Source organism: Schistocerca nitens, chromosome 1 (genome assembly GCF_023898315.1).
Source record: "Schistocerca nitens isolate TAMUIC-IGC-003100 chromosome 1, iqSchNite1.1, whole genome shotgun sequence".
NCBI classification, from domain to species: Eukaryota; Metazoa; Arthropoda; class Insecta; order Orthoptera; family Acrididae; genus Schistocerca; species Schistocerca nitens.
This window is the reverse complement of record NC_064614.1, coordinates 389,744,280-389,763,274: the sequence shown is the minus strand read 5'-3', so window position 1 is coordinate 389,763,274 and position 18,995 is coordinate 389,744,280. Positions and strand designations below refer to the sequence as shown.

Here is an 18,995-nt window from a genome sequence, read left to right as displayed (position 1 = left end):
AGACTTGAGTGACACAAGACTATCAGTGGTAGGGCGACCCTGGAAGAAGCCGCCCTGACATGGAGCCAGTAGCCCATGTGACTCCAGGACCCAACCCAATCGCCGACATACCATACATTCCAGCAGCTTACAAAGAACGTTGACGAGGCTGATGGACCGATAGTGATCCACATCAAGCAGGTTTTTACCGGGTTTGAGCACCAAAATGATGGTGCTCTCCCGCCATTGCGATAGAAAGATGCCATTGCACCAGATACGGTTGAAGACAACAAGATGATGTCACTTGTAGTCAGATGACAGATGTTTAATCATCTGGCTGTGGATCCATTCAGACTCAGGAGCTGTGTCGGGGCAATGTGCAAGGACACTGAGGAGCTCCCACTCTGTAAATGGTGTGTTATAGGATTCACTGTGGCATGAAGTGATTGAGAGGACATTCCCTTCCAGTCACTGTTTGAGAGTGCGAAAAGTTGGGAGGCAGTTCTCCAACGCAGAGGCTTGAGCAAAGTGCTCAGCAATTGTGTTTGTGTCAGTAGATAACATGCCATTTATGGTAACACCAGGAACACCTGTTGGCGTCTGGTACCCGAAAAGACGTTTGATCTTTGCCCAGACTTGGGAATGTGACGTACGGCACCCAATAGTTGAGACGTATCTCTACCAACACTCTTGCTTCCGTCATTTGATAAGTTGGCGAACGTGGGCACAGAGCCATTTAAAGGCTCTGAGATGCTCCACGGAAGGGTGCCGCTTATGCTGCTGTAGAGATCGCCGATGTTACTTAATTGCTTCAGCGACTTCCGGCAACCACCAAGGGTCTGCCTTACGCCTCGGGCACCGTAAAAAGTGAGGGATCGTGTTTTCTGCTGCAGAAAAAATTGTTGTAGTCACCTGCTCAACCATCACATCAATGTTACCATGTGTGGGGGAGATTCAATGGTGACAGCAGAGGTGAAAGTTCCCCAGTCCACCTTATTTAAAGCCCATCTGGGTAGGTGTCTGTGGGCCACGCTGAGGCAGTGACAGGAAGATGGGGAAGTGGTCACTACCACACAGGTTGTCATTTGCTCTCCAGTGGATAGATGGGAGAAGTCCTGGACTGCAAATTGATAAATCAATGGCTGAGTAACTACCGTGAGCCACACTGAAATGCGTGGTGGCCCCAGTATTTAAGATGCAGAGGTTGAACTGAGACAGTAAAGTTTTGACATCTCTGCCTCAGCCAGTAAGCACAGTGCCACCCTACAAGGGGTTGTGGGCATTAAAATCTCCCAAAAGTAGGAAAGGTTTATGGAGTTGATCAATCAGTGCAGCTAATACATTCATGGGTACTGCATCATCTGGGGGAAGATATACATTGCAGACAGTTATTTCCTGTGTCGTCCTTATTCTTACAACCACAGCTTCAAGAGGAGTTTGAAGGGGCACAGGTTCACTACAGACTGAGTTTAGGACATAAACGCAAACTCCACCTGACACTCGATTATAGTTGCTACGGTTCCCGTAATATCCCTTATAGCCACAGACGGCAGGGGTCCGCATTGCTGGAAACCAGATTTCCTGCAGAGCAATGCAGATAGCAGGTGTAAAGTTTAACAGTTACCATAGCTCAGCCAGGCGATGGAGAAAACCACCGCAATTCTACGGGGATATGATGTCATTGTGAGACTGGGAAGGCATGGAACATACAATGAGGTAGTTTATGCCTCAGAGTCACCTGCTGCCACTGACTTATTGCCTGAGCAGTCTATATCCATTGTGTCTGAGGGTCTGGAGAGATCTACGTCCTCAGAGGACGCCCAAATCTCCACCCCATCCTCAGACGCAGAGCTTCTAGGTAGCGGTAGTGTGGGTGCCACCGCAATTCCCTTGGTCTTAGGGGTTTTCTTTTTGGATTTCTCTTGCTGCTTCTTCGGTTTCCCTGGCTGGGAGGACTTCACTGGCTCAGTCTCCAGGACTGAGGATGAGCGTGAAGCCCTATGACCAGCTGCTTTTGGGCTCTTCAGCCATTGGTGGGTGTCATTTACCCCACTAGCAGAAACCTGGGAAGGGAGTGACCCAAGGGATCCCTTCCTCGCAAGAGAAGTTGAAGAAGACTTACGCTTCTCAGGCTTAGAAGTGGTGACAGATGTCCTTGATGGTTGGGGGGGGGGGGGGGGGTATTGCTCCCGAAGTAGATGGTGCAGGAGCAACAGGGAGGGAAATGCCCCCCCCCCCCCCCACCATCAAGGGGGCAGTAGTAGTCTTCCGGTTCTGAGAGGTTACGGGGCTTGGCAGAGCTGATGGTGCCAGAACTGTAGTAGTGGCGGCATAAGATGATGTCATACGCACAGGATTCAAGCGTTCAAATTTTCTGTTAGCCTCAGTGTAGGTCAGTTGGTCCAGGATCTTGTTGACACAGATGGGAGGTGGGGCACATGGAGTATTGGGATGTGATGGGTGTCCACAATTTCAACATGTGATGCTGGAAGTACAGTGGGAAGACATGTGGCCGAACTTCCAGCACTTAAAGCACCGCATCGGGGGAGGGGTATAGGGCTTTAGATCACAGCTGTAGACCATCACCTTGATCTTCTTGGGCAATGTATCACCCTCGAAGGCCAAGATGAAGGCACCGGTGACAACCTGATTATCCCTCGGACCCTGGTGGACATGCCGGATGAAATGTACACCTTGCCGCTCTAAATTGGCATGCAGCTCATAGTCAGACTGCAAAAGGAGGTCCCTGTGAAATATGATACCCTGGACCATATTTAAGCTCTTATTGGGCATGATGGTTACAGAAACATCTCCCAGCTTGTCATAAGCAAGTAACGTCCGTGACTGGGCAGAGGATGCTGTTTTGATCAAGACTGACTCAGATCTCATTTTGGACAAGCCCTCCAGTTCCCCAAACTTGTCCTCTAAATGCTCAACAAAAAACTGAGACTTCGCTGTCATGAAAGAGCTCTAATGTGAAATCAGAGAAGGTATCATGCAGAATATGCAAGCAACACTAGGACTCGAAGCCTGGGCCCCGCCACTGACCGCGACATCGCTTCTGCGTGCATATGATTGGCGCACCCACTGGTGCCTTGGCAGAAGAATTGTGGTCCAGTGACTCTTTGGGAACAAACTGGCCATGAACCTGACACTTCACCTGAAGATGGTGAGTAGGAAACACTTTGAAATGCTGTAATAACACACTCGGGTGTAGAAGATTTCATCACTACAGTTAAGTTGCCCCTATAGGGATGTCTGTTCCATTCTATATCAAATATGTAAAAGTATTATTTTTAGAAACAGTTTATCATAGGTTTCTGAACCAACAAATCATGCATGTGACTGGAAAAAGGTGCAGATTACTGGAATCTTCATAAAGTCACAGAGAGCATGTCTCAGTGATAAAATATTGCAGAACAATAAAATTATTTTCTGCTCATTTATGATGAATTTTCAGGAAAATGAAAACCACTTCTGTACAAATCAATATAACTTCTCCAAGCACTGACCAGATAAAACCCAGATTTCTCAGTTCATTCATGAGATCCAGATGGTAGCACAGAGTAGCAAAGGTAAATCCAACTTTTCTTGAAATCCTTCAAAACAGTTCCACAGTACCTTGTTACAAAAATACATGTATATAAAATATTTGAACTGATATGCAAGTGGAATGCAGACTTACTAACAAACATAATTTAGAATATTGTTAACAGAGGAGCATTATAAAAATCTGAAGTAAAGGATAGTGTACTTCCTGGTAATGTGACAGAATCACTACTGGACACAATATAAAGGGTGTGCATAATAACTGAAGATTTCTCAAAAAGTACACACTGGATTGAAAAAGTTATAATTCCAATTTGTTTGTCTTGAAGGGGACCTCCAACAATACCACACTAGGTCTGCCATTCCGCCCTGTGCATGGGTGGTGGGAGGCAATTTTGAAATCTTCAATGGGAACCCCATTTTTTATTGCAGGTTTATTGCATTTTGTCTGAAGCATTTTCTTCATTTCACCACAGAAGATGCTGTAATTGGAGGAATAAAAATGGGTACCACAATTGTAATTTACAACATGCTACTCAATGGACCTTGAATATCCAATGGCTCCTGAAACTTCACCTCCATGCTGTTGGGGTAGGACACACCTCCATGCTGTTGGGGTAGGACAGGCCAGTATTTCACAACTTATAATTAGAAATCTCATTTCCAACATTTTATCCCTACAACATATTGAACAGGGGACTACTCAATGCACCACTGGTGCCATGTAGCGAACTATGACGTATTATGACAGGCAGTACACTGTGACCAGGGCTCACATATCATGGAGACATAAAACAGGTAGCAGTTCTAAATGTTATATTACTTGCACAGTGTTTATTACCTGCACAGCTGCCTATGATTTTGAGAACAGATGTACAAGTGGACGATCACTGTTTCAATCACAAAAGAAAAAACTGAAGTGATCCTGATCTATGGAGAATGTAGGAGGAATGTTGAAGCTGCTGTATCTTGTATGTCAATCATTTTCCAGAGAAAGCTCACTATTGTTCGTTCTTTTACAAGGTTGTGATCACCTTTATGTGTGATGGCAGTATAAGACCAGCAACAGGATATGAAGCAAATGTGTTACACGAGAAGCTAATGAAATAGCTGTACTAGCGGCAGTGCACCACAACCCATGGATAAGGATCCAGCAATTACAATGCAATCTGTTATGTCCAGTATTGTCACAATACTGCATTGTCATAAGTATCATTCATACCACATGTCACTGCATCAAGAACTTGATGGCATCGATTTTCATAATCAGGTAGTGTTTTGTGAATGAGCGAGTCAACAAATGCAAATGACCCACGCATTCTTGGCCGAGGTATTTTTTCTGATGAGTCAACATTCACAAACCATGACAGTGTGAACTGGCATAACATGCATTACTGGAGTGTAAACTATCCCCTCTGGTTATGTTAAGCTGACCATCAACGCCCTTCGTTAGTTGATGTATGGTCTGACATCATGGGGAACAAACTCATTGTCTATATTTTATTGATGGCACATTGAATGGACAAAAATACTAAACATTTTTGGTACGGGAACTACTAGTCCTACAGCAGGATGTTGCCCTGGATTTGCGACAGTGTATGTGATTTCAGCATAACAGTTGCCCAGCCCATTACACAACTGAAGAACGGGAGTTTTTAAACAGTGTTTACATTGATCGCTCGATCGGCAGAGGTGGGCATAGTAACTGGCCCGCTAGGTTGCCAGATTTCTTTCACTGGGTTGGTTTAAAAGATAAGGTGTACTGTCAGCAAGTGCCAACAGGCCATGAAGATATGGTTGACAGCATCGAAATGCCTGTGCTGAAATTCCTACAGGTATGCTTCTATCCTGTTTATGGTCATTTGAAAAATGGATGCCTAGGCATATCAAAGTTGGTGGCATTACACTTGAACACTTACTCTAATTGGAAAAGTAGGGTAGCATTCACCTCAAGCTGCAGTGCTGTGTCGAGTAGTCCTCTGTTTGATATGTCAGAGGAATAAAACACTACGAATATGGTTTCCAATTAGGAGTTATGAAGTAATGGTCTGGCCTACCCTCACAGCATGGAGGTGGGGTCCCATGTGTCATTGTATATACAAGAGCCATTGAGTGGAATGTTATAAATTATGACTTCGTAAACATTTCTAGTCCTCTGATTACAGTGCCTTCTGTGGTGAAATGAAGAAAATAATTAAAACAAAATGTTCGCAGCTGATCAGTGTAGGATGCAAAGACTGGCAGCTGATCCTCAACATTAAAAAACTGCAAAGTAAAGTGAGGAAATAGATGAAAATATTTGATATCATTTGACTAGATGACCAGTCACTGATAAGTGTGCTTTACTGCCACTTTTATAGACTTTGATATCAAGGACAGGCTAAATTTATTCAATGTTCTTTTTCATATCTGCTTCTTTAATGAACTTCTACATCACTAAATAATGGTATGCTTCAGAAACTACTATTACAAAAGTGTTCATTAACGTCTAATAACAGTACACCACCCAGTGTCACCTCTGTCTTCCTCTAGTAGTCTGTAAATGAATGTTTATGATCTTCATAAACTTTTATTTGTAATGCCAAGCTACACCCATTGGTAAATGCTAATGATATTCACTAGTTGTTACTGGTCAGTAATTGACAGAAAAACAGAAAGTTTCTTCTATGAAGGCACATTCTAGATGACACAAATGATGCATATGTTTTTCCCTGTGACCATAGCCACCTTCCAACTCAAAACCAACTTCTCAATTATTTGTGCAAGTAAGGGAATGCTGGAATATTGTAGAAACAAACTCACTGTAGGGTTTGACAGCCTTTGGAAGAAAGTAAGCTAGGGTTTAATGTCTCATCAGTGTCACGAGACACACATGACTACTTGTAACAGTTTGTTGTTTTCAGTGGATGTCATAAATATAGATTCTTTTGTGTATGAAGTTCAGTCACTCAGGTGATATTCACAGCTCTTCTGCACTGTTGTCAAGTTTGAGAGCATAAGGAAAAAGTTAGTGCATTTGAGGTATGTTATAGAGACAGATCATTATGAAGATGAGCTGCTATCCACAGTAGCCATTGTTTTCAATGTACACATAAGCTAGATGATTTAGAAGTGAGTTCATTTGGTGTTTTGTAAGCTTTAATGTATTTGCTGTCTGCAGCAAAACAGTATAGGTTTCAAATGTCAAATACTGTAGCTGAGTTGGTCCCTCCCACCAAAATTTCTTGCCAGAAACATCAACATCCATCCTTCATATGAAACAGAAGATGAGACTCATCACAGAAATCTATCCATTACCAATCAACTATGGTCCATTACTGATACTTCTGAGCAAAATCAAATCTTTTTCATTGACATAGGCATAGCAAGATGATTATACACAGCAGCCATCACAACTCATTACTCAGCTTGATTTGCTCAAGCACTGTGTAGACATTTATGGGTTTACTGGAGGTGTCTGATTCCACATGTCTCTTTGACCCATGATGTAATGGTGTTGTGATGCATGACGTCACAATGGCATGGTGTTTTTGGAGTTAGTTTGGGTTTGTAGATGCTGTGTTGTTGTATTTGATGGTGCCTTCTGGTGTGGATGTTGACTTGTGGAGTTTAATGTGTGGTACTATGTGCTTGTGAATCTTGGTTATTGTCGAGGCAATGTAGGTCTATTTGATTCTGGGAAGTCAGTGCTGTAACATGGATTTAGAAATGTTTGCTTCATTTTCATTGAGTTATTATGTTTTGTTCCTTTTGTTTATATGTTTGGCTTTTTTATTGGGTTTGATTATTTTGGTATTTGTCGTGCAAATGAAAATTATATTTTTTTTATTACAGCTTTAAACATGGCTGTTTCTCAGCAACTGTATATAATTTTCAAGTAGGAAAAACACTGCCACCCAGTTGGAAATAACTTATGTTAACACAGACTTAGGTTTCGACAGCTCTAAGGATATCTTCTCAGAATGAAATTTTGAGAAACCCTAAAATTACATTGTGAGAAGGCATTCGTTAGAGCTTAGAGCAGATAAGGTCAAGGCAAAAATAAAATGAAACATGCTGGGGTTTTCGGCACGTATACCTAGCAAGGAACAACATCAGACGACATGTGTCTGTTGATCTAACGATCGAACGATAGTAAGAACATTAGCGTGTTCAACAAAATAATTTCCTTCAACATTCCTAAGCTATTTGCCATTAAATGAGAAAAAAATCCATAATTTCCCTCCACATAATAATAAAAAATACCTCTTTATTGAGTCATAAAACCAGTCGTCGTCATCTTCCTCTTCTGATATTCCAAGTTCTTCCTCTCGTAATTCACGCCCAGCATCCATGCTGAAACTTTTTAACTTCTGTCTTTCAATGTGAAACACGAGACAATACTCATCACTACACGGCACTGTTTATATTTACATCAGAGATGTGTCAAATTGAACTCTGTCGTAATCTCTGTGACTAGTCAGAGATTTTACTATCAAAGACAAGAGCACCCGAAGCGCTATTGTGTAATTAGGGTATTTTTACAAGGTCTTTTATTTAGGGCCCCCTTCAAATACAAGAGGCTGTAGTCCGATATAAAATGCACCTACACCTAAATTCTGTAAATATGGCGTCAATGGTAGCGAATATTCTTAATAAACGCAGTATTATTTAAGATATTTGTTGAATTAGTGAAGAACTCCTTTGTAAGAAAAATATAAGATGCAAGTTATATTTTAAAGCCAATTCTGACTGGCCGTCACGTTACGTCACGTCACCCTACGTCAAGGTTTCCTGGGAACAAAGTTTTGAAGGCTGACGTTATCGTCCTTTGTACATCACAGGACGTGCTTTTTTTTTTTTCTTTATTGTAATTTTAAGCACCTCATACAAGGCGGGCTGGCAGCAGCATAATAGGCTGCTCTTCAGCCTTAAGGGATACAATAATACGATATATAGGTGACACAGACAATACAAAAAATGGCGGGCAAAAAAAGTAGATACAAAAACAATAAGCATGCAGCCGTTCACACTGGACGAAAAAAAAAACACTAACACTTGTTGACACGGCGCACAGAAGACGGACGACGGCGACGGCACACGTGGACAGTGGATGCGTGACGACGAAAGAACACTAAACGCAGATGAAGGCACACACACGAGACACTGATGGCGATGATCTCTGGCGCGCGAATGCGAATGTTCACTGAGCGTGTGCGAGTCCGGGGACCTGCCAAGGGAGGTGGAGGAGGAAGGGGAGTGGGAGAGGGAGAGAGGAGAGCAGAGATGCCAGGGGCACGGGAGATAGGGGAAGGGGGAAGGGGGAGGGGAAGCCCGGGGGAAGAGGGGTGGAGGGAGGGGACGGGGAAAAGGAAAGAGAAGGGAGGGAGGGTGCCTAAGGGAAAGGACACCGGAAGTGGGGGGGCAGGGTCAAAGTTGATAGGAGGGGTAGATGGAGGGGAGGAGGACATCATCAGGGAGGGGGAGCTGGTGGAAGCCACCTCGGGAGAGGGTGGAGAGATGGAGACCGGGTGGGACGTGGGAATACAGGCGCGGCAGCGGGCGGGGGTGGGAGAGGATCGGGGAGACGAGCGGGTGAGGAGGATCGAGTTTACGTGAGGTGTACAGGATCCGTATCCTTTCAAGGAAAAGGAGGAGGTGGGGGAAGGGGATGAGATCGTACAGGATCCGCGTAGGGGAGGGGAGACGGATGCGATAGGCAAGGCGGAGAGCATGGCGTTCAAGGATTTGGAGGTATTTATAAAAGGTAGGGGGGGCGGAGATCCAAGCTGGATGGGCATAACAAAGGATAGGGCGGATGAGGGATTTATAGGTGTGGAGGATGGTGGAGGGGTCCAGACCCCACGTACGGCCAGAGAGGAGCTTGAGGAGACTGAGTTGGGAGCGTGCCTTGGCTTGGATTGTCCGGAGGTGGGGAGTCCAGGAGAGGCGACTGTCGAGGGTGACGCCAAGGTACTTAAGGGTGGGAGTGAGGGCGATAGGACGGCCATAGATGGTGATGTAGAAATCAAGGAGGCGGAAGGAAGGAGTGGTTTTGCCTACAATGATCGCCTGGGTTTTGGAGGGATTGACCTTGAGCAACCACTGGTTGCACCAAGCGGTGAACCAGTCAAGATGGGATTGGAGAAGGTGTTGGGAGCGCTGTAGGGTGGGGGCAAGGTCAAGGAAGGCGGTGTCATCGGCAAACTGGAGAAGGTGGACGGGGGCTGACGGCGGCGGCATGTCCGCCGTGTACAAAAGGTACAGAAGGGGGGAGAGGACGGAGCCTTGGGGCACACCGGCAGAGGGGAAAAAGGTGTAGGACTCTGTGTTATGGATGGTGACATAGGAAGGACGGTGGGAGAGAAAGGAGCCGATCAGACGGACGTAGTTAATGGGAAGGGCGAAGGTTTGGAGCTTGAAGAGGAGACCGGAATGCCATACGCGGTCATATGCACGTTCGAGGTCCAGGGAGAGGAAGATTGCGGAGCGATGGGAATTAAGCTGTTTGGAAAGGAGATGAGTGAGGTGAAGGAGAAGGTCGTCGGAAGAGAAGGACGGCCGAAAGCCACACTGGGTAACGGGAAGGAGGCGGTGCTGGCGGAGATGCTGGTGGATGCGTCAGGTGAGGATAGATTCCAGGACCTTGCTGAAGACTGAGGTAAGGCTGATGGGATGGTAGGAGGAGACGGCGGACGGCGTTTTGCCGGGTTTAAGGAACATGAGGATACGGGAGGTTTTCCACAGGTCGGGGTAGTAACTGGTGGACAGGACTACATTGTAGAGCCTGGCCAGGGTGGAGAGGAAAGAGACAGGAGCTTCACGAAGGTGATGGTAGGTGACACGATCGTGACCAGGAGCAGTGTTGCGTTTTGTGCGGAGTGTATCAATGAGATCCTGTGTAGTGATAGGGGCATTAAGTTCTGTGTGTGCAGTGTTGTCCAAGTGCTGGAAACCAGGAGCGAGGGGAGGGACAGAGGTGTCAGTTCGAACGCGGATATCCGGGAAGAGGGAGTAATCGAACTGGGGATCATCGGGGATGGAAAATACATCGGAGAGGTAGGAGGCAAAGTGATTGGCCTTACTAAGGGAGTCAGGGAAAGGGTGATCATCATGGAGAAGAGGATAATAGGGGGAGGGTTTAGTTCCGGTAAGGCGACGGAAGGCCGACCAGAACTTGGACGAGTTGATTGGTAGGGTAGCATTTAAACGGGTGCATGTCTGTCGCCAGTCCCGGCGTTTCTTAGCCACGAGCAAATTACGAATGTGTCGCTGGAGTTGCTGGTGGCGTCGTAGTGTGTCCGGGTCACGCGTGCGGAGGAAGGCACGGTAGAGACGACGGGATGCACGGAGGAGGAGGACAGCCTGTGGGGGTAAGGTAGGACGGTGAGGGTGGACGGCGACAGTAGGGACGTGGGCCTCCACGGGCTCAGACAAGGTCTGCTGGAGAAAGGAGTCGGCATGGGTGACATCATCAGGGTGGTGGTAGGTGAAGGGGTGGCTATTGACCCGGGCGGAGAGGGTATCCCGGTAGGCATTCCAGTTGGCACGGGAATAATCATGGACGTACTTAGGGGGAGGGTCATGACGGGGGTCGGGGTGGGGGCGACGACCGTCTGAAATGGTGAGGAGGACAGGGAGATGGTCGCTACCAATAGGCTCCAGGACATCCACCGTTATGCGGCCAAGGAGGTTGGGGGAGGAGAGGATAACATCGGGAGTGGAGTCGGATTCGGGACGGGTGTGCTGGGGGATGGGAATGAGGTCGCCTTGAAGGGAGGAGAAGAACCGATGCCACCGCCGTAACTGGGCAGCGGAACGACTATGGATGTTGAGGTCGGCGGCGATCACGTAGGAGGAGAAGGTACGGTCGACGTTGGAGAGGAAGTCGAAGGGAATAGGGGCGTTGGGGCGGACATAGATGGTGGCGCAGGTAACGGTAAGGCCGGGGAAGAAGAGACTAAGGATCAGGTGTTCGGTGGGGTCGGGAAGGAGAGGTTGGAGCCGAACGGGGATCTGGCGATGGTGCCCAATGGCAACTCCGTCACGCGCAATTGGGAGGGGATTATCGGAGCGGTGGAGGAGGTAGGGCGAAGTGTGGATGGTGTGGTGGGGTTGGAGGAAGGTTTCATTAAGGAGGAAGGCGTCCACGTGGTGGGTGGCAAGGGTGTGTAGGAAGAGGTTCTTGTTGGCGGGAAGGGAGCGGATGTTGTTGAAAAGGATACGGTGCTGCCGTGCCATGACAGGGATTTAAACGAGGGTGTCAAGACGGGAGAAGGTGAAATGGGCCTGGTTGTTCGAGTAGGTGGCGTACATTTTGAGGTGGAAAACGGAACGGGCGGCGAGGGAGATCTGTTGGAGGGTGTGTGGCGCTGAAAAGGATGAACATTCTGCAGGACAATGGTGAGGAATCTGATGATGTCCTCAGCGGTAGGGGGTGGGCGAAGGGAGTTGCCGGGAGGGGTGGGGGCGTCCAGAGGGCGGACAGGAACGGTGAGTTCAGGAGTGGTAGGAGGGGGTCGGGCCTTACACTTCTGGGAGTAGGTGGGATGAGGGAGGTTACTGGTATTACAGGAGGGGGGGGGACTGGAGATTGGGGCACTGCCGTAAAAAGTGGGCTTGCCTACAGTGCGGGCAGGTGGGGGCCTCGCGGCACTCAGATGTTGGGTGCGTATTATACCGCAAGCACCTTTGGCAGTGGAGGGATTGAGGAGGGGAACGGGAGGGGTCAACTTTATAACACTGGTTAAAAAGGAGGGCACCCTCCTTCAGGAGACGGTCTATGGAGGGGGCGTGCTCAGAAAAAACCCGCATAAGGCGGGTGGGGCCGGCAGCGTTATGGATGCGGTGAACCACATGCACCTCCAGATGGGGATGGGCCTGAAGCTCCGCCAACACCTCCTCCTCCATGATCACTGGACTGAGCCGAGTGATCACGGCAGTGAGGGTCGGCGGGCGACGCGGAGGTTGGGGTTGGCGGGAGGGAGGTGGCGAAGGAGCAGGGGTGAGAGAGGCATGAGGGCCAAAGCGGGTGACAGGGATGCGGGAAAGGAGGTCTGTGTGGAGGGTAGGGCTGGGGGAGGAGATGAGTACCGAATCACGGCGAGGAGTGAGGAGGGAGATGGGGGCACCAGGACAATTCTGGCGAAGGAAGAGGGTGAGGTTCTGGGCTTCAAGGAGGGAGGGATCTGGACGGGAGAGGTGGTAGCGGTAGGAGGATGGGGTAGAGGAGGAGGAGGAGGGGGCAGGGACGGGCGGGGAGACATCCATGGCATCAGGGGTGGGGGAAGGGGGACGAGGCGGAGCCTTTTTGGGAGCAGAGGAGGCAGGGGTGCCGCTGGGGCGCTTGACGGCGGTGGAGGAGGTGTGGGGGATGGGAACAACTGGAATGTGCCGGGGAGTGGCAGGTCCCGGGGCTGGAGTCGGCGCCGGAGACGGTGAGGGCGATGGCGAAGGCGATGGTGAAGCCGATGATGAAGACGATGAAGGTGAAGGGGAGAGTGGAGCGTGGGCAGTAGCCCGCCGGGCGACCACCCTGGAGGGGGCCGCAGAAACGGAAGGAACAGAGGGAGGGAGTGGAGGGAAGGGATCAGAGGAGGCGCGGGAGGGAGGAGCCGGGGACGGGGCGACAAATAGGGAGGGAGACGAGAGAGTGAGGAGTTGGGGGATGGACTGAGGGGGGAGTGAAGCGGCACACCACGTGATAGTGGTGGCAGCAGCGGAGGGGGAGGTGTAGATAATGGCAGTGGTGGTGGCTGTAGAAGAGGTGGTGGGGGTGGACATGATGATAAGGGGGAAAAAAACACAGTACTAGACAAAGGAGCAAACGAGAGACACAGAGGAGAGAGGGACGGAGAATGACGAAGGAGATTGGGGCCGAAGCCCCACTCTGCTGCCGCTGGGGGGGGGGGGGGCGACCCGGCCGGCTGGCTGGTGGGGACGCCTCTGCTGCTGCTGCTGGGGGCAGCTAGGACCACCGCTGGCCGCAACCGCTGGTGGCGGGCCCGCTGCTGGCCGCTGGATGCTGGGTGGTGGCCGCGGGCTGGTGGCCGCTGGCTGCTGGCTGCTGGCTGCTGGCTGGGGCCGGTGTAGGCGAGGACCGCTGCGTGCTGCTGGCGGGGACGCTGCTGGCTGCTGGCGTAGACCGCCGCTGGCAGGGACCGCTGCTGGCAGGGACCACTGCTGGCTGCTGGCTGCTGGCTGCTGCACGTCGATGGGCTGGCTGGCTGGCTGGGAGGCTGGCTGGCTGACTGGCTGGCTGGCACCTGCAACACCTAACACTTCGATCGGTACCAGAAGAGCACAGATCGAAGGGCGGTATTCGACTGAATTACCGCCGAAGATCCACAGGACGTGCCTAACATATATAAATATATAGAGGCACGTAAGTCAAAGTCTGTGAAAGTAGATCACGGGATGCTACGAGAGCTACTGTGACTGCGCTACTTTCAAACATATACTTTGACTGAAGCATCTTGCTGAGGCCGTATTGAATTTCGTCAAGCTCGAATTTTCTGTGTTTTATATTATAGCCACATTATAACTAACATCCTATAAATAAATGTCGTCCCAATACACTAGCACATTCAAGATCTCTCGAAAAGGTACAGTATAATAATACTGAGTTATCGGCGTATAAAGGTTTCAGGAGGCATATGACACAGGACTAGGTCCAAAACTGTGCAACATGTTGTTAGGTAATGGAAAACTTTTCCTAAAATGAACTGTAAACGCTATAACTTTTGTGCATGTCCTGTCATTGGCAAAAATCTTATTATTCAACTTTACGTTTCTCAGAGTTTCTAGGACTTGTCAAGATCAATAATTTACAAATTAAGCATGAAACACGGAAATTCAAGTGAATATTCAAAACATATTGTTTATCTGGTAAAATCTATCACTGATTGTCAGAACAAAAACTTAAAATGAACAGACACTTGTGAAAAAGAATTAAAAGGTGATCTAGTCTCACTTCAGCCGCCTATAAAGTATAAAAGAAAATTGAAATGCTATTTATTTTAGTAGATTTCTTTTCCAAACAAGAACGTATCTGAATAAAGCAAATATGCAGACGAATCTGGTACTGGTACAGGCATATTCCTGTTGATATTTTTCCTTGTTGTTTCAGTTGTTTTCACGAGCGGAAGAAGAATTTACTTTCCTGGCAGAGAACTGCAATTTTTCGCGTAAATTATAACGTACTTCACACAAACAGCACACTTCTTTAGCAGTAGGAGAGCTTCCTCTTAAGTACTTTTTGTGAAATATACCGCTATTTAAATAAGTAGTATGTAGTTGGCAGATTCTCTCTTTCAAAGAAAGAAAATATAGCAGTAATTGTAATGTTCAGCACAAAACAGAACACACTTCACACAACCAACGCATTTATTTAGCATTGCCGGAGCTTCTTAAGTACTTTCCATGCTACATACTACTATGTAAATAACGAGTACAAAGTATGCAGCTTCTCACTTTCAAAGAAAGAAGAGACAGAAATAGTTTCCTAATTAGCAGTGAACGAACAAACTGAACATATAATGAGCTTGTGCGTTAAGTCGCCTGCTGGAGTCGGTGCCGCAGTCACGACGATACCTTGACAACAGGAATTTCTATCTACACCTTCGAGAAAATCACCTCTCTTGAAGTATATACGAATAAAAGGCATGGGGTCGCGGGAGCTCCAAGCTCATTTCCTCCCAATAAACACCCATGGTCTCATCCTCCAATCTTTGTTTCGTTGTGCTTGCGGATGTCTTGTTTGATATCAATGGTTATTCTACGCCTGTATTATTCGTTCTTTGTACTTGTATCTCGGGACAGCAAATTGGGCGCCGATTGTGCGCTCTCAGCTGGCCTCGGGTCTTTAGCGCCTTCTGGTGGTAGTCAGCGAAAGCTTACAGTAGTATGCTGTGAACTACTCGTGTGTTTTGGCTATAACGCGTTTGTTTACTTTAACACAGCTCTCATTTGAAAAATGTAAAAATATAGTTGCAATTTGTGTCCGCGACATGTGGCAGAAAGAAACACTTAAATCTCCAAATTGTCCAGGACAAAGTCACTACAATCAAATTTCCGAAAAAATGAGGTTTTTACAACAAGGCGGTATCGGATCCGACACGTCTTGTTTGTTTTCGTTTCCAGAAGAAACAGCGCTAATGTGTTTTATATACCATATGCAAACCAAAAGAATTTGATTTGTAAGGAGATAAACAGTTTTTTTTAGCTAAGTGTCATATAAGACATGGCCTTTGGACTGGGTCCTGACATTTCTCCATGTCGTGGGAAAGGTTAACAATTCTCACAAATGGCTGTTACTTCTGCTTTTTTGTACTTTAGGAGATTGAAAAACATCTGAGAAGCTGAGGAATACAGCTTCCTATTTAATCCACAAATACTTTGTACAGATTAGGCCTACATTTGAACATAGTTTTAAACATTAGTTTTAATCTCAGACGCCTCAGACTTTTTTCCCCAGAAAAATATGGGAAGAATGTTGCCAAAACGTTGTTCTACTCTCATACCAAATATTAGTCTTCTCATATGTGAAACTTATACAAAATTTCATCTAAATCGAAACAGATGAAATAATAAATTTATTTATTTGAACAATTTGATGTCTCCTTTGATAAAATACAGCATCTATAAGTTTACATCAATATCAAAGAAACAAACTGTCACTTACTAAGTTATGGTTCTTACCATAAAAACAAATGTGCTTTATTTTTTTAAACTGGATGTCATTAGCAACAACGATTTTCATTTGCTGTTTATCCATCAGTAAAAACACTAATGGCAATCAGACAGCAAAGGCAGTTTTTATTCTAGAAGCTCGTAGTTGTACAGCCTTAATAATCAGTAATCCTGAATTCCTGCGACACAGTTCGCACTTTACTGGCAATTTCTTCATTCAAAACATCTTTAGTGAGAAAGTTTCCTAGGCTTACCGAGTGTGCCCTGTAAAACAGCTTGCGCAATTTTCAAAATGTTTCACATACAGACAAAAACTACATAAACACTTGTGTTAATAGATCTTAATCTAATAATAGACTCATTAAGCCAACTAGCTTATCTCACAGTGCCAGTCTACTGTTTTTGGTTCTTCACCCCACTGCAATACATGAATAAATGCTTCTGCACCTCCTTGAAATATAATTACAATAACCTTTGTGTTATAGGCAGATTCAATCCGCTGAAAGGAATGCTACATAAAAATATAAAGCTACTCATCAGCTGCTTTAGTCAGATACAAACTCCATAAAGTCCCATTACTTAAAGATAAAATTCAACTTGAGGTTAATGAAGGAAACAAGTGACAATGACGTTTATGTAGCTATTGGAAATAAATATCAGATTCAGATCGCTCTATCTGTGTACCCCTCTGCAATCAGAAACATAAGGTTAATCGTTTAAGATAATAAGAATTTTTCTTGTGAAAAATTACTTATAGTTTTGGGAGAACTTATCTATGTTTTTAATTGTGGGATATATTTTTGAAGAATTTTGTTCATAATGTCCTTCATTTCGTAAATTAGGTTCTAAAAATTGCATGAGCGACCTAAGCAGTTGACATCAAATTTTGAATTTCTTGTGGAATGAATCAAGCAGATTCTTGTCCTTTGAAAATGCACAAGCTTTCACAGTCCATCACCTGGATACACCATGTGCTGCAGACTTGAGGCCGGCCGAGCACAACCAATTGGCTCACTCAATCAGCACCAAGTTTTGCTGTGCTTAGAAACAATTTTCTCTCTCATTTTTTATGAACTGAAAGCAGTAGAGGACAGCCACACAAGTTGAGATGACATGCTTTGTATTGATTTGATGTGATGTGACATGATCAACCTAGTAAATACACCCTGACATGACAGTGCTGTGATGTAACATGAAGGATGACCAGTATGACTTGGTCTTCTGTTGTGTACATAGTCCTGCGTAGTCAGCACGTACACAACTTTTCCACTAGAGCACGCCCCACTAAGCACAACACCGCAAGCACAGCGCTCGTCCATCTCCGCACTACGAGATGGTGCTGTCTTAGAGACGGACCAAATTCTGTTTCTGCCGATCCATGTATTAATATGTAATGCAGCCAATGAGATTGGTGCTAACGTAGAACCTTTTCTCCTGGCGGATCACACTCGCGCAGTGATACCTGAACGCGGGAGGTATTATAATGAGTGTACAGACCTCCGATTAGTCAGTGTGCATCAGTCTGCATTAGTCTGTAGTCAAGTTTCAGTCTGTGCCTAATAAGATTATCATATTCCTATGCATAGCCATGAAGAGAAATGTATAGACACTTTGTCAAGTATCAGAGATATGTGAGAATAAGATTAATGTACCAAGACCAAAGGAACTTCAGATTGTCAATTGTAAATAGCACCCAGAACCAAGTTAAGTTATTTTTTTGCTTGTTATTATTTTAGTAAATGTGTGTGAAAATTAATGAAGTTATGTTTAAAGTTGGTCACTGTCAATCTGATACTCTAAGCGTGAAAGTGGCATTTCTATCATCTGACCTAACGGCAGAAGATAAACACGCCACGATAAGACCACGAGACATATTGCTGACACTCGCCTACTTCGTTAGAGCGACACGTCAAATAATCTGATGGTGTGTGTACCGAAGGTCTTACAGTACGCACACCACATCTTCAAATAGTGGAGGGTTCACACTGACAAATGAGTCAAATTTAATCTTGTTTTACTAGACTGAATGTCAGTACAACGTCAATTCACGTTGCCTAGCACCAAACGGTGAATGTGGATTACGAGGTGTGGCTAGAAAAAAACCGGACTAGTAATGGTGAAACAATAAAACGAATGCGATAAGGCTGAAAGTCGCGTGGCCTGTCACGTGACTCTCGCTCCGCCTACTGCTCGAGTTTCATCTGCCTCCTGCACTCAGTCTGCCCGTGGCGTCTGTTTTAAGTAGTTGACGTTTTGTCTGTGCGTCGGAAAATGTTGAGTGTACAGAAAGAACAGCGTGTTAACATCAAATTTTGTTTCAAACTAGGAAAATCTGCAAGTGAAACGTTTGTAATGTTACAACAAGTGTACGGCGATGATTGTTTATCGCGAACACAAGTGTTTGAGTGGTTTAAACGATTTAAAGATGGCCGCGAAGACACCAGTGATGACACTCGCACTGGCAGACCATTGTCAGCAAAAATTGATGCAAACATTGAAGAAATCGGTAAACTTGTTCGACAAGATCGCCGTTTAACAATCAGAGCAGTGTCTGAGTTAACAGGAGTTGACATGGAAAGTGTCGAACAAGTTTACCGATTTTTTCAATGTTTGCATCAGTTTTTGCTGACAATGGTCTGCCAGTGCGAGTGTCATCACTGGTGTCTTCGCGGCCATCTTTAAATCGTTTAAACCACTCAAACACTTGTGTTCGCGATAAACAATCATTGCCGTACACTTGTTGTAACATTACAAACGTTTCACTTGCAGATTTTCCTAGTTTGAAACAAAATTTGATG

General features: G+C 46.1%; 1 protein-coding gene across 2 annotated transcripts in view; it reads right to left on the bottom strand.

Annotated features, from left to right (window-relative positions):
- LOC126235796 (WD repeat-containing protein 73-like) overlaps nucleotides 1-7,965 on the bottom strand; it is a 141,666-nt gene extending 133,701 nt beyond the window's left edge. Inside the window, exon 1 of one of the 2 annotated variants that reach the window (XM_049944615.1) lies at nucleotides 7,774-7,965. In XM_049944615.1, coding sequence (XP_049800572.1) covers nucleotides 7,774-7,862 — 89 coding nt within the window. In that variant the 5' untranslated portion in view covers nucleotides 7,863-7,965. The remainder of the gene's footprint in view (nucleotides 1-7,773) is intronic. The other variant, XM_049944622.1, reaches the window with a different exon arrangement.
- Nucleotides 7,966-18,995: the final 11,030 nt, after the last annotated feature.